The 14,118-nt window shown below is 40.0% G+C and overlaps 1 protein-coding gene across 1 annotated transcript; it reads right to left on the reverse strand.

Annotated features, from left to right (window-relative positions):
- Nucleotides 1-2,314: 2,314 nt before the first annotated feature.
- On the reverse strand, nt 2,315-7,275 carry LOC115574437 (extracellular calcium-sensing receptor-like). The gene is made up of 7 exons (XM_030405968.1): nt 7,085-7,275; nt 6,572-6,869; nt 5,636-6,430; nt 5,244-5,471; nt 4,953-5,076; nt 3,727-4,620; nt 2,315-2,334 (listed from the first exon to the last, which is right to left on the reverse strand). The coding sequence occupies exons 1-7, from the start codon at nt 7,261-7,263 to the stop codon at nt 2,315-2,317; spliced, it is 2,538 nt and encodes an 845-aa protein (XP_030261828.1). The 5' UTR covers nt 7,264-7,275.
- Between the last annotated feature and the right edge of the window lie 6,843 nt (nt 7,276-14,118).

Consider the following 14,118-nt stretch of genomic DNA (forward strand, 5'->3'; position numbering starts at 1 on the left):
TTTTAGGACCTCCTGACTCCCAGACAAAGCAGGCTGAACGTCTTCTGGATCCACACACGTGAGAATGAGTTGGTGTCTAAGTTCTGACCTCTGTCTATAAAGTTCTGACTTCTATCTAATAAACTTAAGAGAATTGAGATTAGGATCTCGTTAGTATTAAAAATTACTCCCGTAATATTTAATACATAAAAGCCGACTCCGAATTTCACCAACAGCCTACTATCACATAACCTTATTACTTTACTCATTACCATCTCTACATTTCCTGTTGTTTGTTGTTGTTCTTCTAAATTGTCAATTCATTTATTTTACCCTGAATTACTTAGTCAATAAACATATATAATTATTTGTGGTTGTCTGTGCGAGTCAACGTGGCGAACCGATGGATCGTGTAAAGAAATCACAGCTTCAGAATATTAGATTGAATATAGATTTTGAAATTGAATGAATTGATTTGAACTGTTCAAGCCAAACTTGTACAGTTGAAATTTTGAATAACATCCTCCGGATTATTCAAATAGTTAAACAACGGAGGTGGTGCCCCATTTACGAGTGTATAATTAATCACCAGTGATTAATTATCCTTATTATCAAGTAGTGTATCTCCTACACTTCACTGAGGAAATAAATTGTTTCAAATTGTTCCATTTGTCCTAGGATTAACTGCCACACATGTTGATAACAATGGTTCAAACAATGGTTTACAAGTCTGTTGCTCAGTTTTCTACAGCTACAGTAACGTATTAAGACCTCCAATATGACGTAGTTTTTATTTTTATTAAATTTGCAAACTTTTGCAAATGTATTCATTTTTATGTTGGAAAACAAATATTAAAAGAAAATGTTGTTAAACCTAAGAGGTAAAGTTAGAATCTGTATTACCGAACAGAAAAACATGACCAGAAAAAGACTGTAGCTCAGTTTTCTACAGCTACAGTGGCTTGTTGAGAAGACCTCCAATATGAAGAGGCAGTCTTTTTTTTATTCAATTTGCAAATGTTTATATTATGAAATAAATCAAAATTTTGCTGTTACAGGTTTTGTTGTTAAACCTAAGAGGTAAAGTTATAATATTGTGTAAGTGAAAATAAAAAGACAAAGCTTTGTTATCAAACCAAACAAGACTAAGGATAATTTATTTTCAAATGAGGAATGAATTTACCATTAACACCCACTGACAGATCTTTGACAGTAGGGAGTGTTATTTTGAGGAAAAAATGTCAGAAATGTGTTCTACATGGTCTATTTAGTCAGATTTATGTCCCCCACAAATGGACTGCACAGGCCAATCCATGCCTTACACTTTGAAGCAGGACAGTTGTTGGCTAAGTGAACTGCTATACCACTGTGACCTGTGAATTTCCACGGGCAGTTGTATGCCAGTAAATATGAAGATGACTTGTTATTTGACTCTCTTTTCAAAAATCTCTTTAATCTCTCACTAAAAAATAATTTGCAAATAGAATCTCTGAGTCTGTCTGTGAAACCAAATGTTCTTTTATTACAACCTTATAAATTATTATGTGACCTTTATGTATTGTTTTATATGATTGTTTATTACACCATATTAAATGATGTCATCTCAATATGCTGTGCTGCAAATATAATCATATACTGTGGAAAAAAATTACAGTGGTTCCACTAGAGAAAATTAAGGTAGAAGTCAACTCGCCAGTCAATTGCTACGTTTTCGGTTTATCAGTACATCTTGTCATTAATGCAAAATTACAATAATATGGCAGCAACTCAAATGCATAAAGGCATGCAAATGTGGTCAAGAGGTTGAGTTATTGTTCAGAGAAAACACCAGGATGGAGACAAAATGTGATCAAAATGAGGAGTGACTAATGTCCGGGAATTTTTGGGCACAACATTCTCTGGAGTTAACAAAGAGTTATATTGTTGGCCATTTTTTTGTTCATCCAACGAATCCACTTGAGACAGGATACTTAAGAGACGAGGTGCCTTAAGTTGGAGAATTAACTGGAGCTCGAGAGTGAACAGGCTGGACACTACATGAAGTCACACAGTTTGCTGCCATGCCAGTTTTGAAGGACACTTCTCTTTTGTATGTGACAACTTAACCCTTGTGAACAATATGCATATAAGGCTATGCCTGAACCCCAAATATATCATAAAACCGCTACAGAATACACTGTGGAAATGTGCTTACCTAAGTCACATTGCAATGATGGGAGCATATGGAGAGCATGACCTCAGGGTAACTCTACCTCCAGGGTGAACAGATTGTAGGGCTGGGCGATTATGCTAAAAATAATAATCACGATTATTTTGATTGATATTGAAATCACGATTAATAAACACGATTATTCACTGATTTAAAGAAAAGGATTTATTGAGCCACCAAAACTCAACTTTAAAAATAACTTTTAGAAAAACAACTAGATAGATTAGTAACAAGTAAAAAAGTAAATGATAATAATATTTGTATGTTTGCGTGATGGCAACACATACCGCTTGTCCAAAATCTTGACCAATGTCTTGAAGCCTGGGTTGCTAACTGTACTGATAGGGCACATGTCCTCAGCTAGCATGAATGTCACAGCCTCCGTTATCTCTCGCTGTCGCCGGGAGCCGGTGGGATATGGAGCGGCATTGTAAAGAGTGTCGTCAATGAAGGACTGTGTTGCTGTGGCGGTGGCGGTGGCTGTAGCTGAAGTTGACGCTCTTGCACTTTTTTGGGTCTTTTGCTCCTTCAATACTTTGTCATAGACCACTTTATGGTTAAATAAATGTGTTGTGTTGCCCTGGGGTGCAGACACGACGGTGTGACAGACTTTGCAAACAATTTCCTTCTGCTCCACGTCCGACGATTTGAAGCCAAAATGTCTCCAAATGACCGAAGTTGTCCTACCTTTCTTTTCAACTAAAGGCTCAGGCTGTTTTTCTGCCATGTTCTCAATCTCTCGTTCCACAATTGATCCACACACTCACTGCTGCAGCTGCAGGCGACACAGGTGCGTTCACTGTGCTTTTACAGCGCAGTAATTTGCATACACGACGGGCGGCGGCACGTTAATCGTTTTTCTTCAATTACAGTGTTTTCATGATCGTCAGAAGCCAAAATCGAAATCGCGATCAAAATTTGATTAATCGCCCAGCCCTAACAGATTGAGAGACATATATCGACAAATTTACGACTATGAACTGGTGCGACTTAATATATGGAATTTGCTTTATATTGTGACAAAAATAGCTAGACTCTGAGTGACAGTTTTGTGGGAAACAACGCTTTGTAATGAGACAGTGCAGAGGAGAAGGGCCTTACTGATTTAAGCTGATTGGAAGGCGACAATGACTCAAATATCCTATACAAAAGACCATCTCTGAAAAAATAGAACTTTGAACCTTGTTGTAGATTGGTTTCAGCAGCAGCAAACTGCACAGGGTTAAACCCCTGTGTATGAAGAACAGGAAACGAGGGCTATAGTGGCCACAGGAGGAAATAACTGGACAGTAGAAACCTGACAAACATCATTTTACCTGGCAAATCTTGATTTCTGAGTGAATGCCTTGCTGGTGATCATGTCAAAATGGACTAGAAACTCAAAGTAACATTTCCAGTCTTATTGAAATCATGTCACAGAGATACAAGCTGTTCAAGGACAAAACGGATTCCTACCCATGATTAGAAAGGTGTACTTAATAAAGAGGCCACTAAGTGTATGCCTTTGTTTTAATGCACTCAGGTGGACTTTGGTGTGCCCTTCCCCATCATATTCTTTTTTGTATTCTTCTCTGGTTTCAGTAAGATAATATAACATTTTGGAATAAAAATACAAAAGAGCAGTCCAAAACTTGAAGCCAGAATAGCAAATATCTCCACAGCTACACTAAACTTACCAGGTGAGCTGACATACGCTGGGATAAAAGTGATCCATACTGCACAGAATATCAGCATGCTAAAGGTAATAAATTTGGCTTCATTGAAATTATCAGGCAGTTTCCGAGCCAGAAAAGCGAGACCAAAACATAAGATGGCCAGAAGTCCTATGTACCCAAGTACAGCCCAAAATCCTACAGCTGAGCCCAGAGCACACTCTAAGATGATTTTGTCCTTGAACTTCTTAAAATTCTTAAAGGGAAAGGGAGGTGATATTGTTAACCAGAGGATACATATGACAGCTTGTATAAGAGCGAAACCAAGAACACTGAGTTTCTGCTGTGCAGGCCCAAACCATTTCATCACATCACTACCTGGGAGTGTGGCCCTGAAGGCCATCAACACCACTATTGTTTTCCCCAGAACACAAGAGATACAGAGGACAAAGGTGATGCCGAATGCTGTGTGTCGCAGCATGCAGGACCACTCAGATGGCCGGCCGATGAAGGTCAGAGAACACAGGAAACACAGAATCAAGGAGAATAGAAGCAGGAAGCTCAGCTCAGAGTTGTTGGCTCTGACAATAGGAGTCTGTCTGTATCTGAAGAAAATGAACGCCACAACAGCAGTCATGCATGTTCCAAAGAGAGAGGCTGCAGTGAGCAGTGCTCCCATAATCTCTTCATATGACAGAAACTCTGCCTCCTTCTTTACACAGGTATCTCGTCCCTCATTGGACCAGAACTCAGGATGGCATATCACACAAGTGCTTGAATCTGAAATATAATGAAAACAAATGTTCTAATCTCAAGAACTATATAAGTGCTTTACACTGGGGCTTTAACATTGACACTTATACACACACATACACACACACACACACACACTAACACACACACACACACACAGACAGACAGACAGACAGACAGACAGACAGACAGATAGATAGATAGATAGAATTTTAGGTTCAGAAATCAGCATAATAGCTATCCAAATCCTGCAGGGACTCCCCCATGCTTTTGAAATCAGATGATAAATCTATGCCATTCCACAACGTTTGCATGTGATATCATGGCAACTTATTGTCATATAACTAATCATACTACACCTGTAGTGTTGCTGATTTGTCCTTCTGTACATCTTAAACAGTCATAGCAGCAGACAGGCTTTCCTTTCTGCAGAACCTTTCGAGTTCCTGGGGGACATTTCTCACTGCAAACTGACAAAGGCACCTGCATGAACAAAATGACAATGATAAAAATGTATGTACATTTAGATTGACAAGGGGTCTTTGAAAGCATCTATTTTTGATACAGATGTAGTGAAACAAAACATTGTTTATCCAGTGACATGAAAATATATTAAAATGAACAATTACAGCAATCAGTTGGTAGCTTACCTGCTGTGAGCTCTGAGCCCAAATTAAAGACTTATTTTGCAGTTTAAGTTGTTTGTCTGCCGTCAAAGAAGCATCATAAAGACCAACTGTGACAAAGTCTACAATACCATTTTCTGTTGGCTGCCAGTTTATAATTTCATATTTTGCTGCTGGGTCTCCATTTTCGTTAAAGTAAACTTCATCTCCTTCCTTTGTTGTGAAATGAATCTTTCTTATGTGCTGTAAAATCTAAGAACATATGGATCAATGTAGGTCATTATCTGACAAACTTTATATGGGACTATTGTGTCGAGAATGACAGACAGCAAACGTGTTTTTAAAAACTTAAAACATTTTCTTTCTCAGCATGACTAAATGTGTATAAACATATTAGTCTTTGGTGTTCAACTCACCGTGAAAGGATCTAGCTTCACAGTGTTGTTACATGTTCTATTACAGCTGAGAATATTATGAAGTGCCTGGGCCACAGCATACACTCCTTTATAAACATTGTAAAAGATAGGCATGAGTGACATATCAGTATATGTGTTTTCCACTCCAGTCACAACTTCATGTCCAGTACATTCTTTTTGGTTCTCTGCTGATGACTTTGAGTGCTTGAACTTACAGTTAAATAATGTCTCCCAGAAATCTGTGAATAATTCATTTCTAGTTGAATTGAGTGGCTTCACATTCAAAATGAACTCTTGCATGCCATTGACATGTGATTTGGGGATGGACATGCCTACTGCACCATCCAGAATATGATGCTTATCCATGGATGCAGTTTGGGAATCAAAGATCCAGGCCTCAGTGCCTACCCACTGATACCCAGTCAAATTGTGGTGAGATAGCTCGTGTATTAGCAAGTCTATATCCATGTGAGCGAGGAAAGTAACAATGACCTTGGAAGTGGAAGTTTTAATAATGTTAACTATTTTTTTTATTTTGTCTGGTGGATCTGTTCGATAGAAAGATACAGAGTACTCCAGACAGATACCCAGCTGCTGGGCGGCTTCTGTGAATGTCGCCATGCCATCATTACCATAATCATCGTTTGATCTAATAGCTCCAACCCAAGTCCAACCAAAGTACTTGACCAACTGGGCCAGGGCTCTGCTCTGGTAGTAGTCACTTGGTATTGTTCTGAGGAATGATGGGTACTTGGTTTTATCACTGAGACAAGCACAAGTAGCAAAGTGGCTGATCTAAAAGAAAAAGATATGATACTCCAAGAAGACTATAATATAGAACAAATACATAGCTCACAACAGCTTTTTCAAATCTCATTATTACCAACTGGAAGAACACACTCACAAATACAATTAAATTTTCACCAACTTACCCACCAGTGGGATATGAAAAGGTCCTATGACAGTAGAGATAGCCATGGAAGGAGTGGAATGACCTACACCCACAATGGCCTGCACTTGGCCAGGTCTGGCACATGCTGCATCGGAGGCTGCAGATATCTCTTCATTACCATGAGTCAAGGCCAGTGTGACCCCCACTCCTCTTGAAATGGAGCCACAGATATCATAGATCTTATATCCCAGAGAGATGCCAGGCAGTAGATCTGTGCTGTTATTAATCTCTTCTATGGCTAAGAGCATAGCCTGGGTATACTGGATCCCCCTTAAATTGAAACTTGATGCAGAAAATTCAGACAAAGAAAATTAAATTAAAACAAAATGTACTTGAAAGAGAAACAAGAGCACAGTAAATGGAGGCATTATGATTGTTTTTACACACACATTAAGGGATGTATTAACCCTCAGATTGATAACCATTTTGTATTTTTTCATCTGCACACACTTCTTCTCAGATATTTTACATCTAAATATGTTTTCAGTGTAATTTACCTTGTGCATTGCAGTGGCAGTGGTTTATGCATGTAGGTATCCCTTCTGCCTTGCCATTTGCTGTGGAAAGAAAAGACTCCCCCTAACATAATGTCCCCCTCCTTAGATAGTTGCGGGGTCTCTGGATCTGCTCTTCGCCTGCACATCGCTTCCTCAGCCTGAGAGATGGACGCCACCATTAAAAGCAGTATGATTGCCCAACACTTCTCTGGCCACCTCTGTGTGGACGTCATACTGTTATCAAAGAACATCACCTGTAACAATAACATTAATCCAAATATCTCCCCAGTATTTATACATTTTGGAGGATCATAAAAAAAATAATGGATGTTGGATCTCTGTGGATCCAGAAGGTGGAGCGAGGGAGGTGCCCTCCTCTTGCACGCCACATACCTCATCCTAGTTCAGATATCTTAACTGTGTATGCTGTCAAATAGGAATATTTAATTGTGCTTCACAAAGTCTTTTATCTAAAAAAAAAAAAAGAAAGTACATAACATTTTAACATTATGAGGCACAATTTATACTTTAAATCAATATTAATACAGAATGAACACGCTGTCTATTTTTTTATTAGACTCATTGGGCTAACTAAAATGCCCAAAGGTAGCAAAGGTCCACAAGGGTTTCTCACAAGGATCAGTTCTTGGCCCTTTATTAACTACTGTACACATGAATTTCCCTGGACAGAGCATTCCAAACTGAGCTTTACATTTCAACATTAATAATACACTACAATCCAGCTTCGATAACTCCAACTTAATGCTGATAAATCAAACCGGTTTTCTGTATCACTTCAAAAACGGTCTACATTGTCTGAGAAAAATGTGACCAGAACAACAAATTGAGATGCTACCTACTTGGGGTCGGGGATTAATGTTATTGTTACAGGTGATGTTCTTTGATAACAGTATGACGTCCACACAGAGGTGGCCAGAGAAGTGTTGGGCAATCATACTGCTTTTAATGGTGGCGTCCATCTCTCAGGCTGGGGAAGCGATGTGCAGGCGAAGAGCAGATCAAGAGACCCCGCAACTATCTAAGGAGGGGGACATTACGTTAGGGGGAGTTTTTTCTTTCCACAGCCAATGGCAAGGCAGAAGGGATACCTACATGCATAAACCACTGCCACTGCAATGCACTAGGTAAATTACACTGGAAACATATTTAGATGTAAAATATCTGAGAAGAAGTGTGTGCAGATGAAAAAATACAAAATGGTTATCAATCTGAGGGTTAATACATCCCTACAAGCATTTATCAAAGTTTGTAGATAACCCACACTTACTGTTTTTGTACATTCAAATGATTAAATCTATGTTTGGCATTTTTTTCCTTCTGATTCATAAAACTTGCCGTACACCCAACAGTGCAGTTTTCCTTAAAATCCTCTCATCCTCGCCTGATGAGACAAACACATGCAGACCAACACAGTGATTTATGACTTTGACTCCCCTTTACATTTCTCAGGAAGAGTCTTTTACACTCTTCCAGATATTAACAAAGTTAGAATAAGTATTAAGCCAGAACCTAATCTCTTGGAAATTAACGTATTATTAATCAGGAAACAAAGTTCATACAATTGATTTTCATTCAAATTAATTTCTCCTTACAGAAAACTGACCAAGATAAATTAAATGTGTGCAAATGTTGTGTTTTCTATGAAGCCACAGTGCTCTCCAGTGATGACCACTGATAAGATTTGGACAAGCTTGAAGAAACTTTTCTATGTTAGCAGTCAGTGTTTTGTACAAGTAGAAATATGTGCATTAATTGTTTCTACTCTAATAATCAAGTGTGTTAAAATGTTCAACAAAGTACTATTTTTAAATGTTAATGATTTAATGATTCATGTGATTTGTGTTTAAAGTGTTTTATTGACCATTTCTGATCAATACAACGTAATTACAATGACGAGTGCCTCATGCGAATCACTGTAGATATCCTGAGTAACAAACAATATTCCTCATATCGCGGTAGACGGAGTTACCAGGTAATCATTACCTGGTGAAAAGCCATGATGCCTTTTTGAAGCATGTGTACCGTTATTTCTCTAAACCAATTCAACCACTTCAGAGCGTACTGAACACAAACTAACGTTATAACTGCCTAGTCACTTGAAAGACACTTTTGCTAACCCATAGCCATAATGCCAAAGCTAAACAATGGAGTTAGCATACAAGCTAACAAGCTAGATTTACCAACAAGCTATGTAGCTCGACTGCATCGATATGCGCTATTTTGAGTATTACTGTAACTGCCACCACCATTGCCTTGTGGTTAAAACACAGAATGAAACATATGTAAAGCAGGGGTCCTTACTTGTCCAGCAGAAAAGCAGCAAACTCTGCATCACTCTTGAGTCCTTAAAAATCCTGCAGCTCCCTCCAGCTCTGAAATGACGCTACGATATTTATCCTTCTCTCTGGCTCAGTCCAATTCTTTCTTTTGACACACTGCTTTTCTTCGTCAGTGTTCTTATTTTTTATCTTTGACGTGGGCAATTGTGGGGCATTTTCGACTCTATTGTTGTCTGTTCTCCGCCATTGTTTAAAGTTTCAGATACAGAGAGTGGGGAAATTTCGCTCCGGCACTGATCCACCTCTGGAGGTAGCATCAGGGCCGCATTATTGGTGAGCCGTCCCAGTGTGAACGGATAATCCGGAGGCGTGGAGTGAGGGCGTGTCGGTCTGACTAGTCTGATAACTGCACAGGTCCTTCACTCAACTAAATACAGAGAAACGTCCCACAAAGCAACGTTACAGGACCAAACAACAGTAACGTAGAAACTGTAACTGTCTTTGGCAACTTATATGAGGAACGAAAATACCGCAGCTGTACGTGGAGAAGCGTCCGTCCTCCCACCTGTCCTCCCGACTCTTCCTCACATTTCTGCCCGAAAAACAGCGTCTATCACCGGCAAAAACTTTAACTCACCAAGTGTTTGTAATGACCGTCAGCCAACCGTCAGCCCTCCTGACCGAGACTTCAGTGAACTTTCCACCAGAAAGCGGCCTCCGTCCCTGCCAGTGAGGGAGTCAGACAGCATCCTGTTTACTGATGGTGATTTTGTAAGTATGTAATTTAGCGCGAAAAATTTAACTTCATCACTTTCCAGGATGTTTGGTGGGTCAGTATCTCAATCACTACGCATTATAACAGCACCCATATGATTATAAACTGTCCGCGGGTTTAGATTGACAGAGGGAACACCTGGGAAACACCGACGTCATCAACATGACGTGTACCGTCACGCTTCTTTAGGAGCGCCGGCTTTCTGTGTGAATTACACAGCGGAACAGCGGAGATGCTTCGCTCTGTGTGAATCACCATCGGCCGAGAATTGGCAAACCACCGCTCCGGAGATAATACGGAGATGCTGGGTAAAAAAAGGATACTGTGTGAGGTAGGGGGGCTGCCAACAGCATATGCACGAGAGTCAGTGTTGCCAGGTGGGAAATGTAGGATTATCGTACCAGAGACATAAAATTATCGTATTTTGAGGGAAATTATCGTACACCCGTCATAACCAAAATAACAAGTCTATTGATGCGCTATAGTCACTCTAGTGTTGAATAGTGTCTAACAGGCACTTACGGCCTTGTGGCGTCAGTACGGAATGGATTCATCAGCAGCCCCACAGTTGCGTTTTGCTAATGTGTCCCCCATAAACAGTGACGGACTGGGAACAAAAAACGGCCCTGGCATTTTCACCCACCAGCGGCCCACGGAAGGGGGGTGCGCGCGCGCGCATACGCAATTTTTGACGCACGTAAAGAACAGGCACTTTTGATAGCCCCGGTGATAGTAAACGTAAATTCCCAAGCTATAAACAACTACACCCCAATACATAAAACACAAACTGGTGTGCTGGTGCTAACAGTATTAGCAGTAGTGTTAGCTGAAGCTGCACTTGATTTTAAAAACAAATCAGTCGGTTTGCAGCATTTTTCACCGTCAACCAACAGTGCTCTCTGAGATTTCTCTCTTTTTCTCCGCTCCCACCTTTTGTCGCTTGATACCTCGATTCATTTTTTTGTTAGCTTAAACTCAGTCAACTTCCAACTCCCAACAACCACACTCAGACAGTCTATGGAGGACCAAACCTGACATAAGTATAAATAAATAAATAAATGCATAAATGCATAAATGCATGAATAAATACATAAATAAATAAATACATGCTTAAATAAATAAATAAATTTATAAATAAATAAATGCAGAATAATAAATACATAAATAAATGAATAAATAAATAAATGCTGAAATAAATGTATAAATAAATAAATAAAGGTATAAATAAAAGATTAAATGCACTTTTATTTATTTCTACATTTCTGTTCACCTACATTTATTTATTTCTGTATTTCTGTTGACCTAAATTTATTTATTTCTGTATTTCTGTTCACCTACATTTATTTATTTCTGTATTTCTGTGTCCATATGTAAATGAGGAGGTAGGAGGTCCTAACCTCAGTCAAGAGCATGATTGGTTACAGGAGTGTGCTCGATGAGGGTCTACTACTTCTGCCTCACTAGCGGCGCTGAGTCCTGTACACTGTACACAGGAATGTTGCTGGCTACCAGAAAGCCTGCTCAGCTAACTGTTAGCTGCAGTTGTTGACATTGTTGACATTTGTTCATGTAGCTTATTTATTTATTTATGCATTTATTTATTTATACATTTATTTATTTATGTATGTATTTATTTATGTATTTATTCATGCATTTATGCATTATGTCAGGTTTGGTCCTCCATAACGGTCCACTCGATTCAGTCTTGAAATTCCCAGAAGGCGTTGCTTCATTTTAACTTTTGCAAACAACTATTCAAATAAAAAATGCAGGTAGATTTGTTTTATTTCAAACCATGTACATTTTGGAACATCTGAATGAGACATTTTGCTACAACACAATGCAGAGTGATATAAAAGTTTGTGACTGTAGAAGGTAACCATGACTGTGATATAGAGACTCGTATGTGGCAAATAAATAGTCATTAGATTGACTGGTTATATAGTGCGTAGGATTGTGGGAAATTTGGCTTCCCTTAAGCTTTAAAACTTTATTGACGCTTGACATAGCCGGGAGAAACGAGCTTGGGACTCCCCTGAGATTTGTCGGCTGCCTTCAGCTCCGCTTGCGCACGGCTGACTGACGAATAAGCTTGCGCATCTATGGTCCTGCAGGCGCATTGTTGCCACCTATCGGTCTGGACATGGATCAACAGTCGATTATAAGCAAGCGAAAAAAAAAACTGTGACGGCTGCGCAGCAGCCGGCGGCCGTCCTGCTGCACCGGCCGTTCTGGTATTCTCCAGAACGTCCAGATGGCCAGTCCGCCCCTGCCCATAAACAATGACAGGTGGGAACTAATGAGTCAAATCATGAGGCCTGGAGGCCACCTACTGTTAGGAAATAGACATAGCACCAGGTTTACTTTTTTGACAAAGAGAAACAGTATTCATGGTAACTGACGAGAAAATAAAGATGTGGCTTCACATATTGAAATTTTATTTTCAGAGCAACAACATGTCTCTGTCCTCAAAAATGACAACAACTAATAAGTACAGAACCTGCAGAAAGCTTTGCTTTCCGAGCCTGCAACAGGTCTCAACCACCCGGTGAATTCCCACTGTTTTCTATAAGTTTGTAGGCGATTCTGCTTACTTCGACTCTGCCCCGCCGTCTTCTTAACCTCTCCTCCTCCTCCTCCTCCCCCTTCCCCAGGTTCTCTTATTTTCTTTTCCGTGCTCCTTCCAGACCAGGGGCCTCATTTATAAAACTGTGCGTAGGATTGACGTCAAAAGGTTGCATACGCACGAAACACAAAGCGCATACGCACAAAAATATCCTGATTTATAAAACAGTGTGCACGCACGTCCTACGCCTATTTCCCTTTATAAGTCACACTCCACTCTAAATGTGGCACACCTGTGTGCGGGTCATACCACGCCCATAGTCGCCTATGAATATTCAGAGAAACGCCCCTAGTTAATATTCATTCATGACTGAAAGCATGCCGAAAGCAGAGAGAAAGGCGAACGGGCCAACCGGAGCTCACCCCGCTGGATGAAAAACTGGCGGGGATCATCGGGGAATCCCTCCTGAGTGACGTAGGACGGAGGAGGGGGACACCGATGCCGGCCCAATTCATTCTCACTCGGTGCTCTTATAGCAACATGAGTGCAGTTAGTGGCACCGATTACATTTGGCAAATTGCGCATTTTTATTTGCCTGTTCACCCACCGTATAAGGAAACATTATGTACTGCTGCGACAAACCAATTATACCACTTGAAGAGGGGCTGGCACAGCGTGGTTTCTGCGGGTGCTCCTCTCTAACGATTGGCCCAATACCACACATAGATCCAAGAGGACAGCTTGTGGGAGTCGGAACGGCTCATCAGCCACTCATCACTGTTTGCCAGTGGATCTTGCTGGTCTCTGAAGTTCCGCTCCCTCCGTATCCTTCCGTTTGCCACATCCTCCAACAGTGCCAAAGCAGCCATTGTGCACCATAACACATTGTAAATACATGCCTTTATATACCCATCTATTAGGTAATATCTGCTACATGTGTGAGAATTACCCTGATTGACAAACAGTCCTTCACACTAACAATATAAGATTATTATAGTCTTTATTTGTATGGCAACAAAACACAGTTACAAAGTGTTTTATGCGTTATGCATTGAAAACGGAGATGAAACAAAATGGGCTATATGATATAGGAACTGCATTCATATCAGTGTAAACGTAATTTGCTCTACTGTTGTCTTACTATTGTCCTAAATCATATGTTTCCCGTGTGCACTCCAGGGAGTTTGTTTGTTTATTCATTGTAGAAATAGTTTTAAAAAAAAATAAATTTCTTGCAAATAAACTGTTCATATATGAGAGGTAATATTACTATTTATTTTACACGATCAGTATCAGTTTCACACACTTTCTCCCATTTCCTTCTTCTGCCATCAGTGGCGCAGTTTCTCCTTACCCCAGTTATGTGCGTACGCATGGGTCAGAGTGTGCGTGG

Source organism: Sparus aurata, chromosome 2 (genome assembly GCF_900880675.1).
Source record: "Sparus aurata chromosome 2, fSpaAur1.1, whole genome shotgun sequence".
Taxonomy (NCBI): domain Eukaryota; kingdom Metazoa; phylum Chordata; class Actinopteri; order Spariformes; family Sparidae; genus Sparus; species Sparus aurata.